Here is an 18,450-nt window from a genome sequence, read left to right on the forward strand (position 1 = left end):
CAAATCTCACATATCAAGAGCCCAAACTGAAACCCACCTAGCACCACAACGACGCATATCCACATCACCAAACTCTCGCAAACCACTCAAAACCCTTTCTTAATCCATTAGAAACATCCTTTACCCTTAGAATATCTCCCCTACCCCATTCGTTGAGCCCTGTTTCCATTCAGTGTCCGGGTAACCTCAAGCTATATATGCTCAAAAAAATCCTCACCTTGAAATTTCAACCCACCAATACACGTATTATCCCCAAAAGAGCTATGTAGAAACCCAACACACTCCTGTTTCTGCCCTAAATTCATCCTCATTGAATTATAGGTTCTGGTGATGGAGAAGATCAAGCTCGTGAATGGCCGTCAGCAATCTGTCAAATGTTTGTAACCTGCTGGCGGTTTCATTTGCGGGATCGTGTGGCTGGTCAGTGGTCGAAGACAAGGCATTACTATGGTGCATGTCGGCTGGTCTCCACTACATTCCTACTGTTTTGAGGTTTTTGGGAGAAAGTGCAATTGGCAGCTTTTGGAGGTTTAAGTTTCCAGAGTTGACCAAGGCTTTCTCAATGTAGTCAGGGAATTGGGAGATGAAGAATTGGTAATGAAGTTATTATGATGAAAGGGGTAGACAAGGAGAATATTAAGCTCCTTGGGTTCTTTTCTGGCTTTCAGCCAATTGGTTGGTGTTTCATTGACTGGTTGCAACTTGGAGAAGCCCTAGGGATCTGAAGATTTGGATTCTGCCATTTTCAGGCATTCTCTTCTAGAAAGACTTTTTAAAACCTTCGCTTTTGGCTTGGGTTCGCTTGAGTTCGCTTGAGTTTGCTTGGGGTCAGACAACTTGGTTGAATCAATCACCAAGAGTGCAACCAATCACCAATAGTGCAAACCAATCACTAATAGTGCAAACCAATCACTAATAGTACAAACCAATCCTTTACTCCTATCTGAAGATACCACAATATAGTACCTTACAGGACACATGCTTGATACCGCTAATCCTTGCTCATATCTGTTTTTGTGGGTCTTTTCCACATGCCCTTTGCAAGTCCCCAACCAACCCTCCAAACCACCAAACGGCCCCAATGACCTCTAACCTCGTACTCTAACTAACCTACCAACCCAGTATCTTCTCTTGCCCACATTCCTCGTCCAACCTGGCCGTGCCCCTGGAGCTTAAACTTTCTTCCCGTGTGGACTTCCCTCGGATGCACCAAACCCACCAGGGCATCTAACAAGACTCTACCTTTGGCGATTAGTGCTGGTGCTTAGGCATGGCTTGAAGAGGCTTAATACTGTGAAGAAGACGATCACAAGGGCAAAAGACGTTACTCAGAAGTCAATCCAAGCCTGTCTGAATGTCTCTGGGTAGTGATTATCCATGGAAACCTTCCCCAGCCGTCATTCCATTCCGATTCCTGTGATATCACATTCAGCAACCACCAACCAAACCAAAGCCCTTCTTGCCCCACCTTGGCCCACCCCTAACCAAAAGCCGCTAACCCTTACAAACGGCAACTTCTTCAAGCAAAGGACCCAATCCACAGCCATACATTTGATAAACGCCGCACAAGAGGCCACTAGCGGGTACATGTCCAAAGCGTTTAAAACCGTTTTGTGGACTGTTGCCTAGCAAGCCGGATAAGCCGATCCTTACACCACCCCCAACAAACCGTCTTTTGTGTTATCTCGAGGTCTTATCGGGACAAAGAACAGAGTATAGCACGCGAGCCATTGTGTAGAATGGGTCCACAGTTTAACAAAGGCTAACAGCAATTGATAAAAAATTGGCCAACGACATTGCCAAGGGGGAAAACGATAATCACCCTATTTTTCGTGCCACTTCCCGTCGCTAACCGAGGACTTATTGAAGCCTTGCAGAGCCTCCAGAGGGTAAACGACACCCTAGCAGCACATCCATATAAGCATCTCGCCTAAACACACCGAGGCAGCAGCACCAACCAATGCCATGTTTCTGGTTGGCACTCACCGGCGTCCCGGCCGGCGACACAGAATGCAAAAGATCGACACAAACGAAACTGTGGATGATTCAATTACGAAAGGTTGTTGATGGTAGGTCGATAAAGACCAGTAAGTATAGAGATCTTCAAGGGAATACGAGGCGGGCAGAACCGCCCGTTCCGCCTAAGGGGGTAAAATTTTTCTTTTTGCTTTTCCCCTTATGCCTTGCTGAGCCCGTTTCCAGTCATTCAGCCGTCTCCTCTTCCAGCCCTTCTCAGCCTTGTGTTTACCCTTTTAGGGTGGATTATTGGAGGGGCATAGGTAATTTTGCACCCAATTCGCACTGGAAAAAAGTCCATGCAAGAGGCTTCTGCCACAGGGTGTGGCGGGAGCAGAAGGGGATGTTTATTTTGGGAATGCATGGACCAAATGGAATAGGAGAAGATGGAGGCCGAAAGAGGCAAGCGATACCAAGACACTTGCGAAATTTCGAAAGAAAAGGACCAAAATTGGGGCATTTTAGGTGGGTATGCTTTCTGTTAATTGGCTGGTCACGTGCAATGATAAGAACATGGCGACAATGGCGATCAATATTTGCCCTGGCGCGAGACCGAAAAAAACCAGGGCAGAGAAAAAGCATTGGCTGCGAAAAAAGAATTAATCCTCTGCACCATTGCGCAACCAGGGGCCGAGACGGGGGGACTACGAACTGGGGCCAAAAAAGGCTGAAATTTACATTTTTTTGGCCAGAAATGAAGTCTGGGGCCCGGAAAACCCGTAAATCCCGTTTTTTCCCACAAAATTCCTCCCAAATCCCCATATAATGGGCCGCCCAGAAAAAATCATCCTCCCATCCTCCTCCCACTTCCTCATGTCGCCCGCGCCTGTCACACTGCATCGGCTGCATATCTTGCCTTCTCGCTTGTGACCTATATATTGCAGCCGATGCGGTCTGGCTTTTTTCCAAATCCAACTACTTTCTTTGCTTTTCTTCCAATATGTGGTTCTCCAAGAATCAGGCTTCTGGCGACGAGCTGCCGGCCGACCTGGTGACGAAAAAGCTCGAAAATGCTTCTGTTATGAAACATGAGGAGTGGGGGCTGCCGGACGGAGAGATTGCCTCGGCTGAATACTCTGACTTTATTGAACATGAGGATAGACCGTTGGCGTTGAAGAGAGACTTGAAAAACCGTCATATTTCGCTTATTGCGTTGGCTGGTATTATCGGTCCCGGTATTTTGGTGGGTGCTGCTAATCCTACTAGTGAAGGACCTGCGTCGTTGATTATTGGTTTTGGTGTCATTGGTCTTATTGCTTTTGCCATGGTGCAGAGTTTGGGTGAGTTGGCTACGTTGTATCCTTCGGGCTGTGTTTTTTCCACCTTGGGTGCTAAGTTTGTGGACCGTGCTATTGGTGGTACGGTGGGCTGGAACTATGTGATTATCTGGGTCGCTGTGCTTGCTAATGAGTATAATATGGTGGCAAATATCTTGACCGACTGGGGTCCTCAGGTGCCTTTGTACGGCTACATCTTGATCTTTTACGCTGCGTTTATGGCGTTCCAGTTTCTTGGTGTGGGTACTTTTGGCGAGGCCGAGTTTTGGCTTGCTTTGACCAAGATTATTGGTATTTTCGCCTTTTACTTGTTTTCCATTATTTACGTTTCTGGCGGTGTCAAGGGCAGAGACGCCTTTGGTTTCCAGTACTGGAACGACCCTGGTCCTTTGAAGGACGGGTTTAAATCGGTGGTTTCAAGTTTTGTGTTTGCCTCCACTTTCTACTCCGGTACCGAGTCGGTGGCTATTGCTGCTTCCGAAACCAAGAACCCTTCGAAAGCCATTCCAAGAGCCATCAGACAGACGTTTGTCCGTATTATTGTCATTTACATGGGTATTGCTCTTTTTTACGGTATGACTGTTCCTTACAACGACCCAAAGTTGGACAACGACGCTTACCTCCAATCCCCAATGACCATTGCCGTCCAGAACGCCGGTTGGGAAGGTGGCAGACACTTGATCAATGCTTTCATTGTGGTGACTTGTATTTCTGCCATTAACTCTTCCATCTACATTGGTTCCAGAACCATTGTCCACTTGGCCAACGACGGTTCTGCTCCAAAGATCTTGGCCAGATTGAACAGACAAAGTGTTCCATACCTTTCTGTGATTTTGTTCAACTCGTTTGGCCTCATTTCCTTGATGAACGTCAGTACTGGTGCTGCCAAGGCCTACAACTACATTGTTAACATTTCCGGTGTGGCCGTGTTTATCTGTTGGGGTGCCATCAACTTCTACCACTTGAGATTCAGAAAAGCCTGGGTCAGCCAGGGCCGTTCCGTGGAGAGTCTACCTTACAAAGGGTGGTTATACCCATGGTTGCCTCTTGGAGGTCTTATTTTGGACGTTTTCTTGTTGCTCATCCAGGGTTGGAACACTTTCGACCCATTTGATGCTGCCAACTTCGTTGACGCATATATTTTGATTCCATTCTTCTTCATCCTCTTTGGTGTCTTGAAGTGGTGGCAGAAGACCAAGTTCGTCAAGCTATCTGAGATTGATCTTGACGAAGGCCGCAGAAAGGACTTGGATTGAGCTATTGCATCTGCTCAGCATGTATTTTTATTAGTGACATTTAGATATTATAAAACATTTTTATCCAGTTTGAAGTATGTGCTAGTTGTTTGTATAGAGTGTATGCTCATCGCGATGAGGTAACTTTTCACATATACTACTTTATTATGGGCAAGGAAGATAAGAAGAGAAAGCTCGAGGAGGCTGGCGAGCCTGATAGAAAGCTGAAGAAGGACAGAAAGGAGAAGAAGGAAAAGAAGGAGAAAAAGGAAAAGAAGGACAAGAAGGAGAAGAAGGAGAAGAGTGAAAAGAAGGAAAAGAGTGAGAAGAAGGACAAGAAGGAAAAGAAGGAAAAGAAGGATAAAAAGATAAAACGGAGAAGAAAGAGAAGAAGGAGGATGCTCCAGTTGAAAGCAAACCTGTTTCTTCCTCTTCCTCTGCCTCTGCCTCTTCTGCTTCCTCTGCTTACCATGAATCTAAGGCTCTTTCTAATGTCCCCGAAAGTGAAATCAAGGAGTTCTTGGAAACCAACGAGGTTGCTATTGAAGATCCCCATTCCTTGAACCTCCGTCCACTTTTGTCGTTTGACCATGTGGACTTCATTGACGACGTACAGAAGGTCATCTCCAAGTTCCCTAAACCTACACCTATCCAGGCAGCTTCGTGGCCATTCTTGCTCAGTGGAAAGGACGTCATTGGTGTGGCCGAGACCGGTTCCGGTAAGACGTTTGCGTTTGGCGTGCCTGCTGTGAATAGCATTTTGAAGGAGAAGAAGAAGGGCCTTAAGGTGCTCTGTCTTTCGCCAACGAGAGAGTTGGCGCTCCAGATTTACGATAACTTGGTGGACTTGACGAAAAACGCTGGTATTTCTTGTGTGGCCATTTATGGTGGTGTCAGCAAACAGGACCAGATCGATAAGTTGTACGATGCCAGTATCGCTGTGGCTACACCAGGTAGATTGGTGGATTTGTTGGAAGACGGTCTGGTGGACTTGTCGAGCGTGGATTACTTGGTTCTTGATGAAGCCGATAGAATGCTTGATAAAGGTTTCGAGCAGCACATTAAACAGATCATTGGCCAGTGTCCTGTGAAGGAGAACCGTCAGACGTTGATGTTTACTGCTACTTGGCCCAAGGAAGTTAGAGAGTTGGCTGCCGAGTTCATGAGACTGCCTGTGAAGGTCACTATTGGTGAAAGAGACGAGCTTTCTGCCAATAAGAGAATTACGCAGATCGTCGAGGTCATGGAGCCTAGAGATAAGGAGAGAAAGCTCGTGCAGCTTATTAGAAAGTACCAGTCTGGCCCAAAGAAGAACGACAAGATTCTTATCTTTGCCTTGTACAAGAAGGAAGCTCTGAGAGTGGAGAACTCTTTGCAAAGAGGTGGTTTCAATGTTGCCGCTATTCATGGAGATCTCTCTCAGCAACAGAGAACCCAGGCACTTAATGCATTCAAAAATGGTGAGTCCAATCTTCTTTTGGCCACCGACGTCGCCGCCAGAGGTCTTGATATCCCCAACGTCAAGGTCGTCATCAACTTGACCTTCCCTCTTACAGCAGAAGACTACGTGCACAGAATCGGAAGAACAGGCAGAGCTGGCCAGACGGGAACTGCCCATACGCTTTTCACCGAGCACGAGAAACACTTGAGTGGCGCTTTGATCAACATTTTGCGTGGTGCCAACCAGCCTGTGCCAGATGAGTTGCTTAAGTTTGGTGGCCACACCAAGAAGAAGGCTCATTCTGTGTACGGAGCGTTCTTCAAAGACGTCGACATGTCGAAGACCGCCAAGAAGATCAAGTTTGACGACTAATCAGCCACTTTTATTCCTTGTATAATAATCTATTATTTTGAGCATCCATGTGCTTTATTTTGAGCATCCATATGCTTTATTTTTTAGTAGCTGCTCCATTCGAGCCAGCATTCGTCACAGCGTGGTTTTGCCAGTAACCCATCGACCATGCCCATCATCTCTTCGTCTGAATTGGACGCTGGTTTGGCTGCTCCAAGCTTTACTTCGTTGCCTACCTTGACATCTCCATCGTACTGAGTCACTTTGCACCAGTCTGAACAAACCAGGGAAGTGTACCTCCAGTATAAGTTTGCCAACGCCAACTTGATATCCAAAAGCGCCAAATCCTTACCTAAACACATGCGAATGCCCTTGCCAAAGTGCAAAAGGTGCTTGGACATGTGTGTTTTTCTGAGCTTGAAGGCTTGTTCAGGCTCTCCAGGCTGGGGAAGCCATCTTTCTGGAATCCACTTATCTGGATGGGGAAAGATGTCTGGCTGGCGATGGTACGAGTACGCTTGACAAGATATGGTTGTTCCTTTGGGCAAAACAACTGGGCCATTGGAAGTGTGGACTTCATAGGTGGACGGAGTGAGTCTAGGCATAGAGCCAGCGCCAGATGTATGGACTCTAAAGTTTTCCTTGAGCAAAGCTTCGAGGTACGGAAGCTGGTCGATTTGTTCAATGGCGTCGAGGACCTGCCTGTTTTCTGGGTGTCCAAAGACCTCCCTGAGCTCGTTCTGGAGCCTTTCTTGCCTGGACTTGTTCACTGGTCTTGAAAGCTCATAGCAAATGTAAGTGAGTGCAATGGCAGACGTCTCATGGCCAGCAATGAGGTTGTCGCTGAGAAATGAGTAGGCTTTCTTTCCTTGGAGACCGTTCTTTTTGAGTGTGCTGAGTGTTGTTGGTCTGGAAACTTCTGGATCGTACTCGGCGCCTTGTAAGGTCGATAAGAGCCAGTGTTCGACTGTTTTCAGCGCCAGGAGGATTCTTGAACCTGCAAGAAGCCAATGAAGCTTTGGAAGGAGCATGGAGCCAAGCGTTTCGAGCTCTTTTGTTCTGAAATCAACCAAGATCTGGCGTTTATACGTATCATTAAGCAAGTCAGTACCGTTTTTCACGCCTAGCTCAAAAGCAGAGATCACGTCCATGGCCAAAGCGCCGAAAAGCAGGTAAACATCGATTCCAAGACTAGCAGACTTCTGGCCAAGCCAGTCGTTGGACCCTTCAGCGTGGCCTTTACCGTTATGGTTAAGTTCCAGCCGAGCATTAAGCCAATCTGGATCCAAAGCAGTGACAGAAGATAAATGGACTCTGTTGACAAGCTGGGAAGCTTTCAGAACAAGCAAGTCACGCGTGGCAGGACTGGAGAGAATAGAAGACTTTGAATAAAGCCCCAGCATCATCTTCTTATACTTCAAGTGAGGACCATTCTCAAGCGTACTGAACACATTCACATGGCCGTGGTTCTGGAAATGCGTATAGAAGGCCAGCTTCGGCATGTTTTTCACGTAGATATCGTTAATATAGCGTAAGTCTCCATTGCATGAAACCTCGTTTGGTCCCAAAACCACCACATCTCCATGTATCTCATGGAGTCTATGGATCGTACGAACCCAGCAGTTCAGGTACTGAGCAAGCACCGCAGGAAGCGTCGACACCCGATGCCAATAAGGACCAGGCACATCTTTCAACGGCGACACGTAAAACGGAAACACGTATAACTTCCAAACAACAAACACTAGTGTAGACACCACCAAGAGCGCCCTCGAGTGAGCAGCAGCTACACTGATAAGCGATATCACAGCGTGCGCCAACATGCCTGGAGTACAACCAGGAACCAGGAACCAGGCAAACCGTCCAAGTTATATAGAAGATCAAGCCATGATGAAATTAACCACACAAGTGGTAGCGGGAGGAAGCCACATGTGGAATTGCGCTTCGTGTATGGAGTAGCGGAAGAAGCAAATAGCTCAAACAGGCACGAAAAGCATAAGCGTCAGCTTATGCTTGAGTAAGCCATAGGAAACCACAAAGTAACATTTGTCACTTTTTACTACCTCATTTCATCCCCTTCGTTATACCACTTTTTTGCAGCCAAGGAGGGGTATGCATGGAAGGCGAGGAATTGACATATTAACTGGGGACAGTGCATGTCCTCGGCAGGTTATGCAGAAGCGAGCCCTGAGACATATGGTAGTTAATAATTTGCACCCATGTGAAGAAACACAAAAGCGAGTTCGCTAAATGTGTGGGAAGCATGGCTAATAGGATAGTGAGGGGTCTCCCACAGGGTTACAGGTTTAGTGTAAGGAGGGGACAGAGAGGGAGTGAGAGAATTGACACCTATTGTGGATGTCCTCTGGCAATTGGCCACTGGCTATTGGAAAGTGAGGCATTTTCGTTTTTGAACCCTGAGGGATTTCCAAATTCGTTGGCCTGGTTTCTGAGGGGTTTCTGAACTGGGTCGCTTGTTCTTGTGGGTCTTCTTCTAAGTGTTGCCTTGGCACGTTGATGGAACTCCAGTCGGTAAAACCTTCACCTTCCTGGCTTAAACCCTACATTAAGCCATCTTTACGTCTCACAAAATAAGGTTTAGGGCTGGACCAGATTCGAGATTTGCAAGCGTTTTCGACGCAGAATGGGTTAACTTTCCATGGGATGGTCCCTGAGAGGTGAAACAGTGGTGGAAGAACGTGGGAAGAACGGAATCTGTGTTGTGGTTCCACTGTGGAGACTTTGTTTGTCCAATTAGCTACTCTTCTTGTATCTACGTAACCAGCCCACTTCAGGAGGATGTTTAAAATGCCTCAACCCCGTGGGGTGGCTTCCCGTTCTGTCCATTTGTTCGAGAAGAGTTGCGCCTCGGGCTTAGAAAGGCTAATTTTTTTTTTTTATGGTATTACCTGTGATGTCATTTTTCTAAACATTGTATTTACGCTTAAAAGCATACTAATTCGCTTTTACTACCGGTACATACCGCTCCAAGCCTGGTTCGGCTGTTCTTGCCTTGTACTGTGTCTCCTCACGAGTCTTGTGAGTAGATCTCCAGATGAGGAGTAACAATCTGGCAGCGATCGACTATTGCTGGAAGCCAGATGATCTCAAGGATCGCCATTATGAATAAAACCGACCATTTAAAGAAAGTTTAATTCGCAGAGATCTGATAAGAATGGGTATAGGTGAGGATTTACGGTTGCCAGGTGGTGGACGGTTGGTTGGTCCAGCAGCGGAGGTTTGAAACCGTCGAAACACTTGTTTTGGAGGAATAGAGAGTGGAGAGTGGGAAGTGGGGAGCCCAGAAGAAGGAGGAAATGCTTTGGGTTGGAGCTTGTTGTCATGGGTAGCAGGGTGGTGTTTGTAGAGACAGAACAATGCTGGAAAAGAAAGAATGGAAGTTCCTTGAGAAGCTCTGGATGAGGAAGTGGTTACGCTTACCATAGACTAATGATAATGGTGGAAGAAGAAGAAGAAGAAATTACTCTTTAGGGCGGTGTTTGTATTCCGAGGGTAGAATGGAAGAAAAGAAATCTGGACGCTTGGTTTCGGAAGAAGCTTATTCCCGCTCTTCGAGAAGCCTGGTCGGTGTAGCAGTAGTATGGTCTAGGTGGAAAGAAGGGCTGGAGTTGGGTATTAGGAGGGAGGCCAGTTATGGTCCCTGTTTGACAGGAAGATAACTGGAAATCCTGGAAAGATAGAAAACAAGACATTTTAATAGTAAGTATCTTAAACTGTTCTAATATTAGTGTTTTGTTGAGCTTGAGCAGAAGGGTATTCAACATGGACGTCTTATACTGTAATGGGAATACGCCAGTTTACTAGACCAGCGTCGAGGTTTTTCCTTTAACTGCCGTGCCAAACGAAGCCTGATATCAAAATGTAAAAAACGAAAACAACCTTTTTAAGTCTAGACCTCCAGAGGGTGCTTTCCTCCTTCTCCCAGTCCATTCACTAAGCTTACCCTCTCACCAGTCACGACAAACCCACCTCTACACTCTAATTCCCCCTTTTTCTGCCACTATTCACCATCCCTTACATCCCACTATCCCAACCTTATCATTCCCACCAACCTACCAGTCACACCCATTCCGGGACCAGCCCTTGCTGAGCCTCTTTTGGCTTAACTACCAGCAGCTGGTGAGACATCAAAAAGGTCCATGTATTTCCACCAAAACCGCCCAAAAACTCCCCAAAAAACGCCAAACCGTCCAAAACTCAACCGCTTTTTTAAAATCACCAAAAACAACACTCCATTTACAAACCACCGTGTCCTTCCCTTTTTGATTTGCCATTGCTGCACGTCAAGTTTCTTTTCGCAGCCAGTTGCCACCACCTAACCAAACAACCAGGGGTAAAAAACATGAAAAAGATAATATTCCAGTGACTTTGAGCCCCCCGGAAACCCCTAATACCTTCCCTACCCTCCCTTTACCACCTGAAGGTTGTTTACTGGGAAATTTGTAATATCATCACGTGACCCCACATCGTCTGACGCTTACTTATAAGATAAGGCCAGCGATATTTTGCAACATTCCTACAACCTTCTTCACCTCCACATGAACATCTTCCTTCTATTTCTAGCTACGCTAGCTGCGTCGCTGCCCCACGTGTCGCCCTTCGACTCGCCAGATTTCTGTTCCCAGATCATCACCCCCACGTGTAATACCACTTTTTCATATATCGATGCGGTGAACAGCCAAATCAGAGACCTGGTTGTTGATTTGATTCTGAAGCCTTTCTTCAGGTTTTTCAAGCTTGATTTGGATAAACAGTGCAAGTTCTGGAACGCCCAGCACTTTTGCGCCACGAGAAACTGTGCCGTGGAGGTTTTACTGCCTGAGCAGTTCAACTGGCTGGACGTGCCTGATGATTTGTCGCCTCTGAAGCTTGGAGAGATTCTGAGAGCTTCTACGGCTCACGACGAGTCTGACACGTGTGAGGACTTGGACTACTGCCATATTGACGACGACCATAACTGTGTTTTTGTGGATTTGAAGGAGAACCCAGAGAGGTTTACTGGGTATGGCGGAGCGCAGTCGTTTGACGTGTGGAAAGCTATTTACTCTGAGAACTGTTTCCCAAATACGAACCCGATGTCGATGACTCCAGAGGCTGAACCTGAGCTGTGTGTGGAGAAGAACTTGTTCTATAGGTTGATTTCGGGTATGCACGCGTCTATTGCTGTGCACTTGTCGAACGAGTATTTGGATCCTGAAACCGAGGAGTTCCATCCTAACTTGAAGGTTTTTATGGAGAGAGTGGGTAAATTTAATGACCGTCTTTCGAATATCTACTTTAACTATGCGTTGGTGTCGCAGGCTATTGTTAAGTTGTCTGATATGGTTTCACTTCCTTCGTACATTAAAGAAAACCACGAATCGTTGAGCGGCGACGAGAACCAGTTGAGATCCAATGAAGACGTTGATCCTGCTGCTTACGCCGATTTGCTCTCGAACATCAACGAGACTTTGAGCTCCGAGGTGCTTTTCGAGACCCATTCGCTTTTTGACCCCGCCAAGAGCTCTCCAGAGCTCAAGAACGAGTTTAGATCCCGTTTTAAAAACGTCAGTGCCATCATGGACTGCGTTGGCTGCGACAGGTGTAGAATGTGGGGCAAGCTTCAGACTATCGGTTACGGTACCGCTCTCAAGGTGCTTTTCGATTCTGAGGACCCCAACACCCAGCATTTGTTGAAGTTCCGCCGCATCGAGTTGGTGGCGCTTTTCAACACCTTTGATCGTCTTTCCAAGTCGGTTGAAGCTATCAACAACTTCAAGTCCATGTACCTCCAGCACTTGGAAGATGTGGCCGCAGGTAAGGTGAAGCACGGCGACTACGAGCCTTTGCACGACAAGGGTATCGAGTTCCCGTTCGTGGCGTTCCAGCCTGTGACGAAAAAGAAAGAAGCAGCTTCAGTGTTTGCCCAAGACAACCTTGACGGTGGAAAACTCGTAAATGTCAAAGGTCGTACTCAGGGCTTCTGGGAAGAGTTGGACGACGTCAAAGCTGCGCTTTGGTTTATCTGGGACGTCTACGTGAAATTCCCAAAGACCGTTTGGGAATACTGTTTGTACTATGCCAACGGTTGGTGGAACGTTTACGTGGGCCGTGCCGTGTATGTCCCACCACAAGGAAAGACAAATATCAAGGATGAATTTTAAAAGGGCTTTGCCCACTATAGAATAACTGGCAAATAGAATACAGAATAATTGGAAATTCTTGTAGCTTCTACAACTCTTTTTTATATGTATCTTTATTAACGAAATAATCCTATATTTTTATGAATGAATGCATGAAATCCCAAGAACCGGCTTGTCTAAGTTGTATTAGTTGTTCAAACTTACAACAACATAGCGGCAGCACCGATAAGAGCGGCACCAGCGAAAGCCTGCTTGTTGGCACCACCCTCGAAGGTAGAAACACCAGCAGAGCCCTCAGCTGGAGGAGCAGACTGCGACTGCTGGACAGAAGTGAAGGTCAGCTGGGCGTAAGAAGTGTGAACGACACCAGTAGACTCGACAGAGGTTGGGGTGGTGGTAGCATCGACAATCACGTCACTCTCAGAGCCAGCGGCTGGAGCTGGAGGAGCAGAACCCTCTGGAGCTGGAGCTGGAGGAGCAGAGCCCTCTGGAGCAGTGGTTGGCTCACCAGCAAGAGTGGTTGGGGTAGTACCCTCAGCTGGAGGAGCAGAGGCCTCTGGGCCTGGAGCTGGAGCTGGGGCAGAACCTTCTGGAGCTGGAGCTGGGCCGGAAGCCTCTGGAGCTGGGGCTGGAGCTGGAGCAGAACCCTCTGGAGCTGGAGCTGGAGCAGAAGCTGGGGCGGAAGCCTCAGGGGCAGGAGCTGGTGGAGCGGAACCCTCTGGAGCTGGAGCTGGGGCTGGAGCAGAGCCCTCTGGAGCTGGAGCTGGAGCTGGGGTCTTCTCTGGGCCCTCCTCGGAAACTGGGCAGATGGTGGTGTACTCAGTCTCGACACCCTCAACAGTCTTGGTGACAACAGTCTCGGTAGCAGCGTGGACAGTGGTCTCACAAGACTTGACACCAGAACAAGAAGTAATGGTGAGCTCAGTGGTGTGCTGGTTGGTGACAGTCTCAACCTCAACAGAAGCTGGGGCAGAGCCAGCTGGAGCAGAGGCAGCAGCAGAAGAGGCAGCAGCGACAGTGGCAGCGAGGGCAGCGGCAGAAACGAAGTACTTCATAGCGATAGACAATTAGTTGGGGGTTGGGGGTATAAGAAATATGAGTATCAAAGGATGATGATAAACTTGAACAGAGCAGGGAAATCCCCACATATTTATACCACCCCGGTCTCCCAAGCACCCGGCAAAGAAGCCATGGCACGCGTCGTTGCTAGGCGGTGGAGCGTCCCTTTCTTGATGGCTTTGACGTGTTTTGCAGCCATAGTGGGTAGGCCAGTGGAGGTGTGAAAAATGGAAAATGTCGTGTTCGCGAGACGAAAACAAACAAACACGATGGCTGGGGAAGACCCGCCGCGCCCAATCGGCGTGGGCGGCAGCGAAGAACGCCAACCCGCCAAATTCCTTGCATTGCCCCAACTAATTGTCAATTTGCACCCAATTAGCCAAAGAGGGTCCAACCACAATTCCACCAATACTGCTCCAAACTTCCTCATTTTTTCTGCATTCAGGGCCAAATGTCGTGGACTTTCCGTCTCCTCTTGCTTCCCCGTTTCACAGTGTCTCGGTGGCTGTGGGAGTGTAAGCCATGGAAATCGACGGTTTCCATTTGGGGCCGTTTTTTTTCATTCCAGTGCGCGATCTGAGGGCAGAGCCAGGCGAGCCCAGGCGAGTCTTGGAACTCGTCTCGGTGCAAAATGCGTATGTTTTTCCGTGCCTGGCGCGCGAAAGTGGGAAATCGACACTTCCAGACTCTTGGGGCAAAGTGGCAGACGGTGACAAAAAGGCAACGATGGCTGAAAGTGCATTGGCATTTTTTTTCTTTTGTTTGGATTGGTGAAATTTGTGGTTTGGCGTTTCTTAAAATGGATAGCAATGGAGCGTTTTGGGAAGTGGCATTGAAGCTTCTTGGGTTCTGTTTCTGTTGAAGCTTCTTTTCGCAGCCAACGAAGAAGTGCCAAAAGCTTAAGCCAACAATAAGCTTGGACAATCGGTGCTTCACAAATCGCCAGGTTGGCGATTTGGCGGATTGGCAAATCGTGATTTCAATCCGTGATTTCAATTCGTGATTCGGTAATTTAATGACTTCGATCTCCGTGATCCACCATCTCCCTCTTTGTCTAGGGCCTGGCAGCGTAGCTACCAGGCATAGGCATCATCGGTAACGGAATCCCCCTGCTACCGATCTTCATGGCAATTAGTGAAATTCGGAAATCGTGCCCCTGACGACACAGATCCCCTGTAGCGGCGGGACCCTCAAAGCCTCATCTGAAACATCCTTCATGTGATGCCTAACCGAAGGTGGTAACCGTGAACGACATTTCCAGTGGGTTCACGCTTTTAGCCAAATGGTAAACGTGAATTCGGTCGTGAATTAGGCTTTTGACGTTTGTCTTTGACATACCAACGGGCCCATAGCCTAGCTGTGTTTTGGCTTTACCCGAAATCTAAACCGCGTTCACGACTCAGAATATGCTTCACTTGCCTGCTTCTCTCGCCTCTTGCTTCTTTGCAGCCGTTTTCCCCCTTTCCTTCTGGACTCTCCATACCACTTGTGGAGTGCAGCTGAGCCAACATTCTCTAGCAAACAACAACACTTCACAGCCTAGTTCAACATAAGGTTCATTTCCCAATCCTGAATCACGCTTACCCAATCAGCTCTTGCCTCTTGGAGCTTCTTTCTCCGCCACACTTCAAGCATGATTTGCCGGGCTCCCCAGTAGCTGCCCAAGTACTGTGCAATGTCGGCTCCCCATTTCTTGAACCCCATTTGTAGATCTACTGTTACCGCTTCACACCCAGCAATGAAGCCCTGCCAGAAAAGGGGAATGATGTGGGCTTCATCTTTGGATATGAGCCTTTGAATCAGGTTGAGATGCTCCAATGTTTGTCCCACCTTGTCCTGAAGCAGCTCGGGCGGTGTTTCTTCAATGAGGCGTCCAAAATAAATACAAAGTGCATGGTAGAACGACATGATATGGTGGTATGTCACTTCGTGCATCGGCGTGTAAAAGTTATACTTGCCGCTGCCTTCGATATCGTAGAGCTTCCAGTCGAGTTTCCACATGCTGAGCTTCTTCTTGAGGGAACCCACTCTCTCGGTGAAATCTGCCGCAACTGCTTTTTTCAGTTCTTTATCGTGGATCTTTTCTCGTAAAAGCAGAACCGTCTCGCTGAACAATACGATTAGATTATTGGGAAGTCCATAAAGCGCATCGGTTGCAAAATGCTCGTCGTTCTTGTTGGTGTTGATTAATTTCTTGTTCACAAACATTGGAGACGAGACCCGCCGCGTGTCCATGATATAGTCGATTCTTCCTTTGGTTTTGTCTTGGAGAGAACTGGTTTTTTCGTTGAAGGTGTTGTTTTCAAACAGCAACCGCACGTCATAGCCAAACCTGGTGTTCAACTCATAATCTTCTTTGATGTTGGCGTAATCAAGACATGTCGAATCCTGGATCAACTTCAACGACAGGAAAATACGGTGCATTATTCTGGCTTTGGGCGAGAGTTTCTTCTTGTTTCTCATTTTCGTGTAAATCACCTTTTCACACCATTTGATGTAGAAGTTCGTATCTTGCATTGTTCCCCAGACTAAGTCCACACTGATCATCGACATTACAGCGCAAAGCACGTCTTTGTACTTTTCATTGGCCACGCAACGTTCGATGTTGCTTTGCGTGCCGCTTTTAGATCCAAGAAGTGTCTTTACAAACACTGATGCCTGGTTTCGAAGACGAATACCCAAATTAAGGTAAAACTTCATGGGGTCGGAGTTCTTGGGGAATTTACTCTGAAGGTTGAAGGCTGCCACGGCAAGAAGGGCATTAAGTAAGGCGTTTTTGGCTGTAGATGTTTTACCCAAAGCACTAAGTTCGCCAATAGCCATTAAAGCTCTAGGAAAGTAGATGGTCTTCCACGGGTTTTCTGTAAGCGGAATGACCGTCATGAGGTCGGCAACTTGCGTGACGTAGTAATTAAGCAAGTACCTTGTAAGTGGTTGCACTTGAAGCGCAGATGTTGGAAGTACAACACCATTTTTCGGTAAAGATATGTCAAACCCGAGTTTGGGTTGTAATGGTCTCTGAACAATGGCCATAATGTCTTCTGGCATGTGTGTAGAAGCAGAACTATCACCCTCCACCATATCTGTACTGTCGTCATCGTGTTTCAGCGGATGAGCCGAGGCATGGAGCTGAATCTCCAAGGTCTTATTAAGCTGGTAAGGGTTATTATAGAAGAAGTTGTTATAGTTCGAGTAGAACAAGTGCTGGTTGCCTGGATTAATGGAGCTTTGATCGTCCAGGTTCAAAATGCTGGTCATTGAAGATGGAGTAGTTTTGCCAACCTGCGGCAGTAGCCCACTGTTCGCTGAGTTGTTATTCTGGTGTCTGTGAAACACCAAATTGAGAAAGTCTGTAGATTCAGCGTTGGCAGGGTACGCCAGGTTGGAAGGAGAAAAGTTCGGAAGCGAATCCACAAGGTCAAGAAACTGAGTATCACCGTTAAGCGCAGCGGCAGTAAGCAAAGCGTGGTCTTTAAGCTCGTTCGAAAGCCAGAGCTGGTCGTGGCCTAGAAGGGCATCAGATTCAGGAACCTGAGGAGCAGCCAGTGGTTGAGGATCCTTCTTTCTGCGTTTATCTTTACTGAAAACACCAAAAGGCCCTTTCAAGACGGTTTCGCTAGGTCTCTTCATGCCCTGGAGGTCAGCCAAGTGGTTATCCATTTCCTCATACGTTTCGTACGGCCTGCAATTCTTCTTAGCGTCCCAAGTAACAAACCCCACATGGCGTCGCTGGAAGAACCCCAGTTCAGCGTTATCGTTCTCAGTGTCTGGAAATTTCACCGGATGCTGAATTGGGTTTCTGCCCTTCGGCGTGAACTCCACCGGGAGCGACCAGCGAAGCTTGATATCGTAACCCGAGCAAGTCAAATGGGCCTTTTTGCAGTTCTGACACGTTGGTCGTTGGAGGTCACAACGGATTTTCCTTGACCTACAAGTGAAACATCCAGTGAATGTTTTCAGTTTGTTGGCCCTTGAGTTTTTCATGCCAAAGAAAAGAACGTAAACGGAAGGAGACAGCGAGATAAATGAAAAGGATTCTAAGGTGAAAGTCTGTCACCTCTCGTGTTGATGGTGGACCCTGAAGATGAGCTGGTGGTGTGGGGCGATGGGCGGCAGGTGAGTGCGAGATGACCTCGAGATCTGGAGAAGGTGGAAGTTCAGGACGGCAGGTAAGGCCGAGGGACAAGGTAGTGTTTTGGATGGTGAGAGAGTTTTGAGAGAAAAGTCTTTGGAGGGAGAGATGTTTTTGGGTGGGTTGGGAAATTGGGAGGTTTACTGGTGACGTTGACGAATTTTTGGAGGTTTTTTGGGGGTTTTGGTTTTTTTGGTGGTGCTTTTTGTGGTTTACACTTGCCTTTTAGGATTGCCGTTTGGGTGCGAAAAATGGATGGTTTAGTGAGAAATGGATGGAATTGGGAAGTTGTGGATTGGAGGAGGGGGTGTTTAAAATTGGGAAAATTGGAGATTGGAAAGGTGGTGGTTGGAGGAGGAAGAGGGAGAAAGGGGGGCTTTTTTGGTGGTTTTTAGGTGGAATTTGGGTTGGTTTTGGGTGAGTTATGGAGAGTTGAAGTGGTGGGGCAGTATGATTGGCTGAATTGGGGTAGCCGGAGGTATGGAGAGGGAGAGGAAGTGGGAAGGAAAGGGAAAAAGTTTTGTTTTGGTGGTTTGGGGGTTTGGGTGGTTTTTAGGGAGGAAAAGGGGAGTGGTGGAAGATGTTGATGTAGGTTAATGTAAGGTGATGTTTTACGTGGTGATGGTATTTTAAAGGGCACTTAAAAAGCTGTATTGTATTTCGATTTTTTTAAATGGATTTTTCGTGGTGTTTGAAAAACTTTCAAAAGGTTCAGGGAGGTTTTGAACTTAAGTATATTACTAAGTAGTCAACGAAGGCCTTTTTATATGGTCTTGCCACGGGTATTCGAATTCCATTT

The 18,450-nt window shown here is 47.3% G+C and overlaps 6 protein-coding genes across 6 annotated transcripts; 3 read left to right on the plus strand and 3 right to left on the minus strand. All coding sequences in view use genetic code 12, as the record gives it.

The window, feature by feature from the left end:
* Positions 1–2,956: 2,956 nt before the first annotated feature.
* On the plus strand, positions 2,957–4,549 carry CXQ85_003012 (uncharacterized protein; the record flags this gene model as incomplete). Its single annotated transcript, XM_025486668.1, has 1 exon — positions 2,957–4,549. One exon carries the CDS (start codon positions 2,957–2,959, stop codon positions 4,547–4,549), a length of 1,593 nt encoding a protein of 530 aa, XP_025344218.1.
* A 146-nt stretch (positions 4,550–4,695) lies between these two features.
* Positions 4,696–6,341, plus strand: DBP3 (RNA-dependent ATPase; the record flags this gene model as incomplete). The annotated part of the gene is made up of 2 exons (XM_025486669.1): positions 4,696–4,849; positions 4,897–6,341. The coding sequence occupies 2 exons, from the start codon at positions 4,696–4,698 to the stop codon at positions 6,339–6,341; spliced, it is 1,599 nt and encodes a 532-aa protein (XP_025344219.1).
* An 83-nt stretch (positions 6,342–6,424) lies between these two features.
* CXQ85_003014 (uncharacterized protein) lies at positions 6,425–8,140 on the minus strand (the record flags this gene model as incomplete). Its single annotated transcript, XM_025486670.1, has 1 exon — positions 6,425–8,140. The coding sequence occupies one exon, from the start codon at positions 8,138–8,140 to the stop codon at positions 6,425–6,427; it is 1,716 nt and encodes a 571-aa protein (XP_025344220.1).
* A 2,736-nt stretch (positions 8,141–10,876) lies between these two features.
* Positions 10,877–12,481, plus strand: ERO1 (ER oxidoreductin; the record flags this gene model as incomplete). The annotated part of the gene is made up of 1 exon (XM_025486671.1): positions 10,877–12,481. The coding sequence occupies one exon, from the start codon at positions 10,877–10,879 to the stop codon at positions 12,479–12,481; it is 1,605 nt and encodes a 534-aa protein (XP_025344221.1).
* Positions 12,482–12,660: 179 nt separating this feature from the next.
* On the minus strand, positions 12,661–13,515 carry CXQ85_003016 (uncharacterized protein; the record flags this gene model as incomplete). Its single annotated transcript, XM_025486672.1, has 1 exon — positions 12,661–13,515. One exon carries the CDS (start codon positions 13,513–13,515, stop codon positions 12,661–12,663), a length of 855 nt encoding a protein of 284 aa, XP_025344222.1.
* A 1,543-nt stretch (positions 13,516–15,058) lies between these two features.
* ARG81 (Arg81p) lies at positions 15,059–17,503 on the minus strand (the record flags this gene model as incomplete). The annotated part of the gene is made up of 1 exon (XM_025486673.1): positions 15,059–17,503. One exon carries the CDS (start codon positions 17,501–17,503, stop codon positions 15,059–15,061), a length of 2,445 nt encoding a protein of 814 aa, XP_025344223.1.
* Between the last annotated feature and the right edge of the window lie 947 nt (positions 17,504–18,450).

The sequence above is a fragment of the Candidozyma haemuli genome (genome assembly GCF_002926055.2).
Source record: "Candidozyma haemuli strain B11899 chromosome Unknown D_2014730914, whole genome shotgun sequence".
Classification (NCBI taxonomy): domain Eukaryota; kingdom Fungi; phylum Ascomycota; class Pichiomycetes; order Serinales; family Metschnikowiaceae; genus Candidozyma; species Candidozyma haemuli.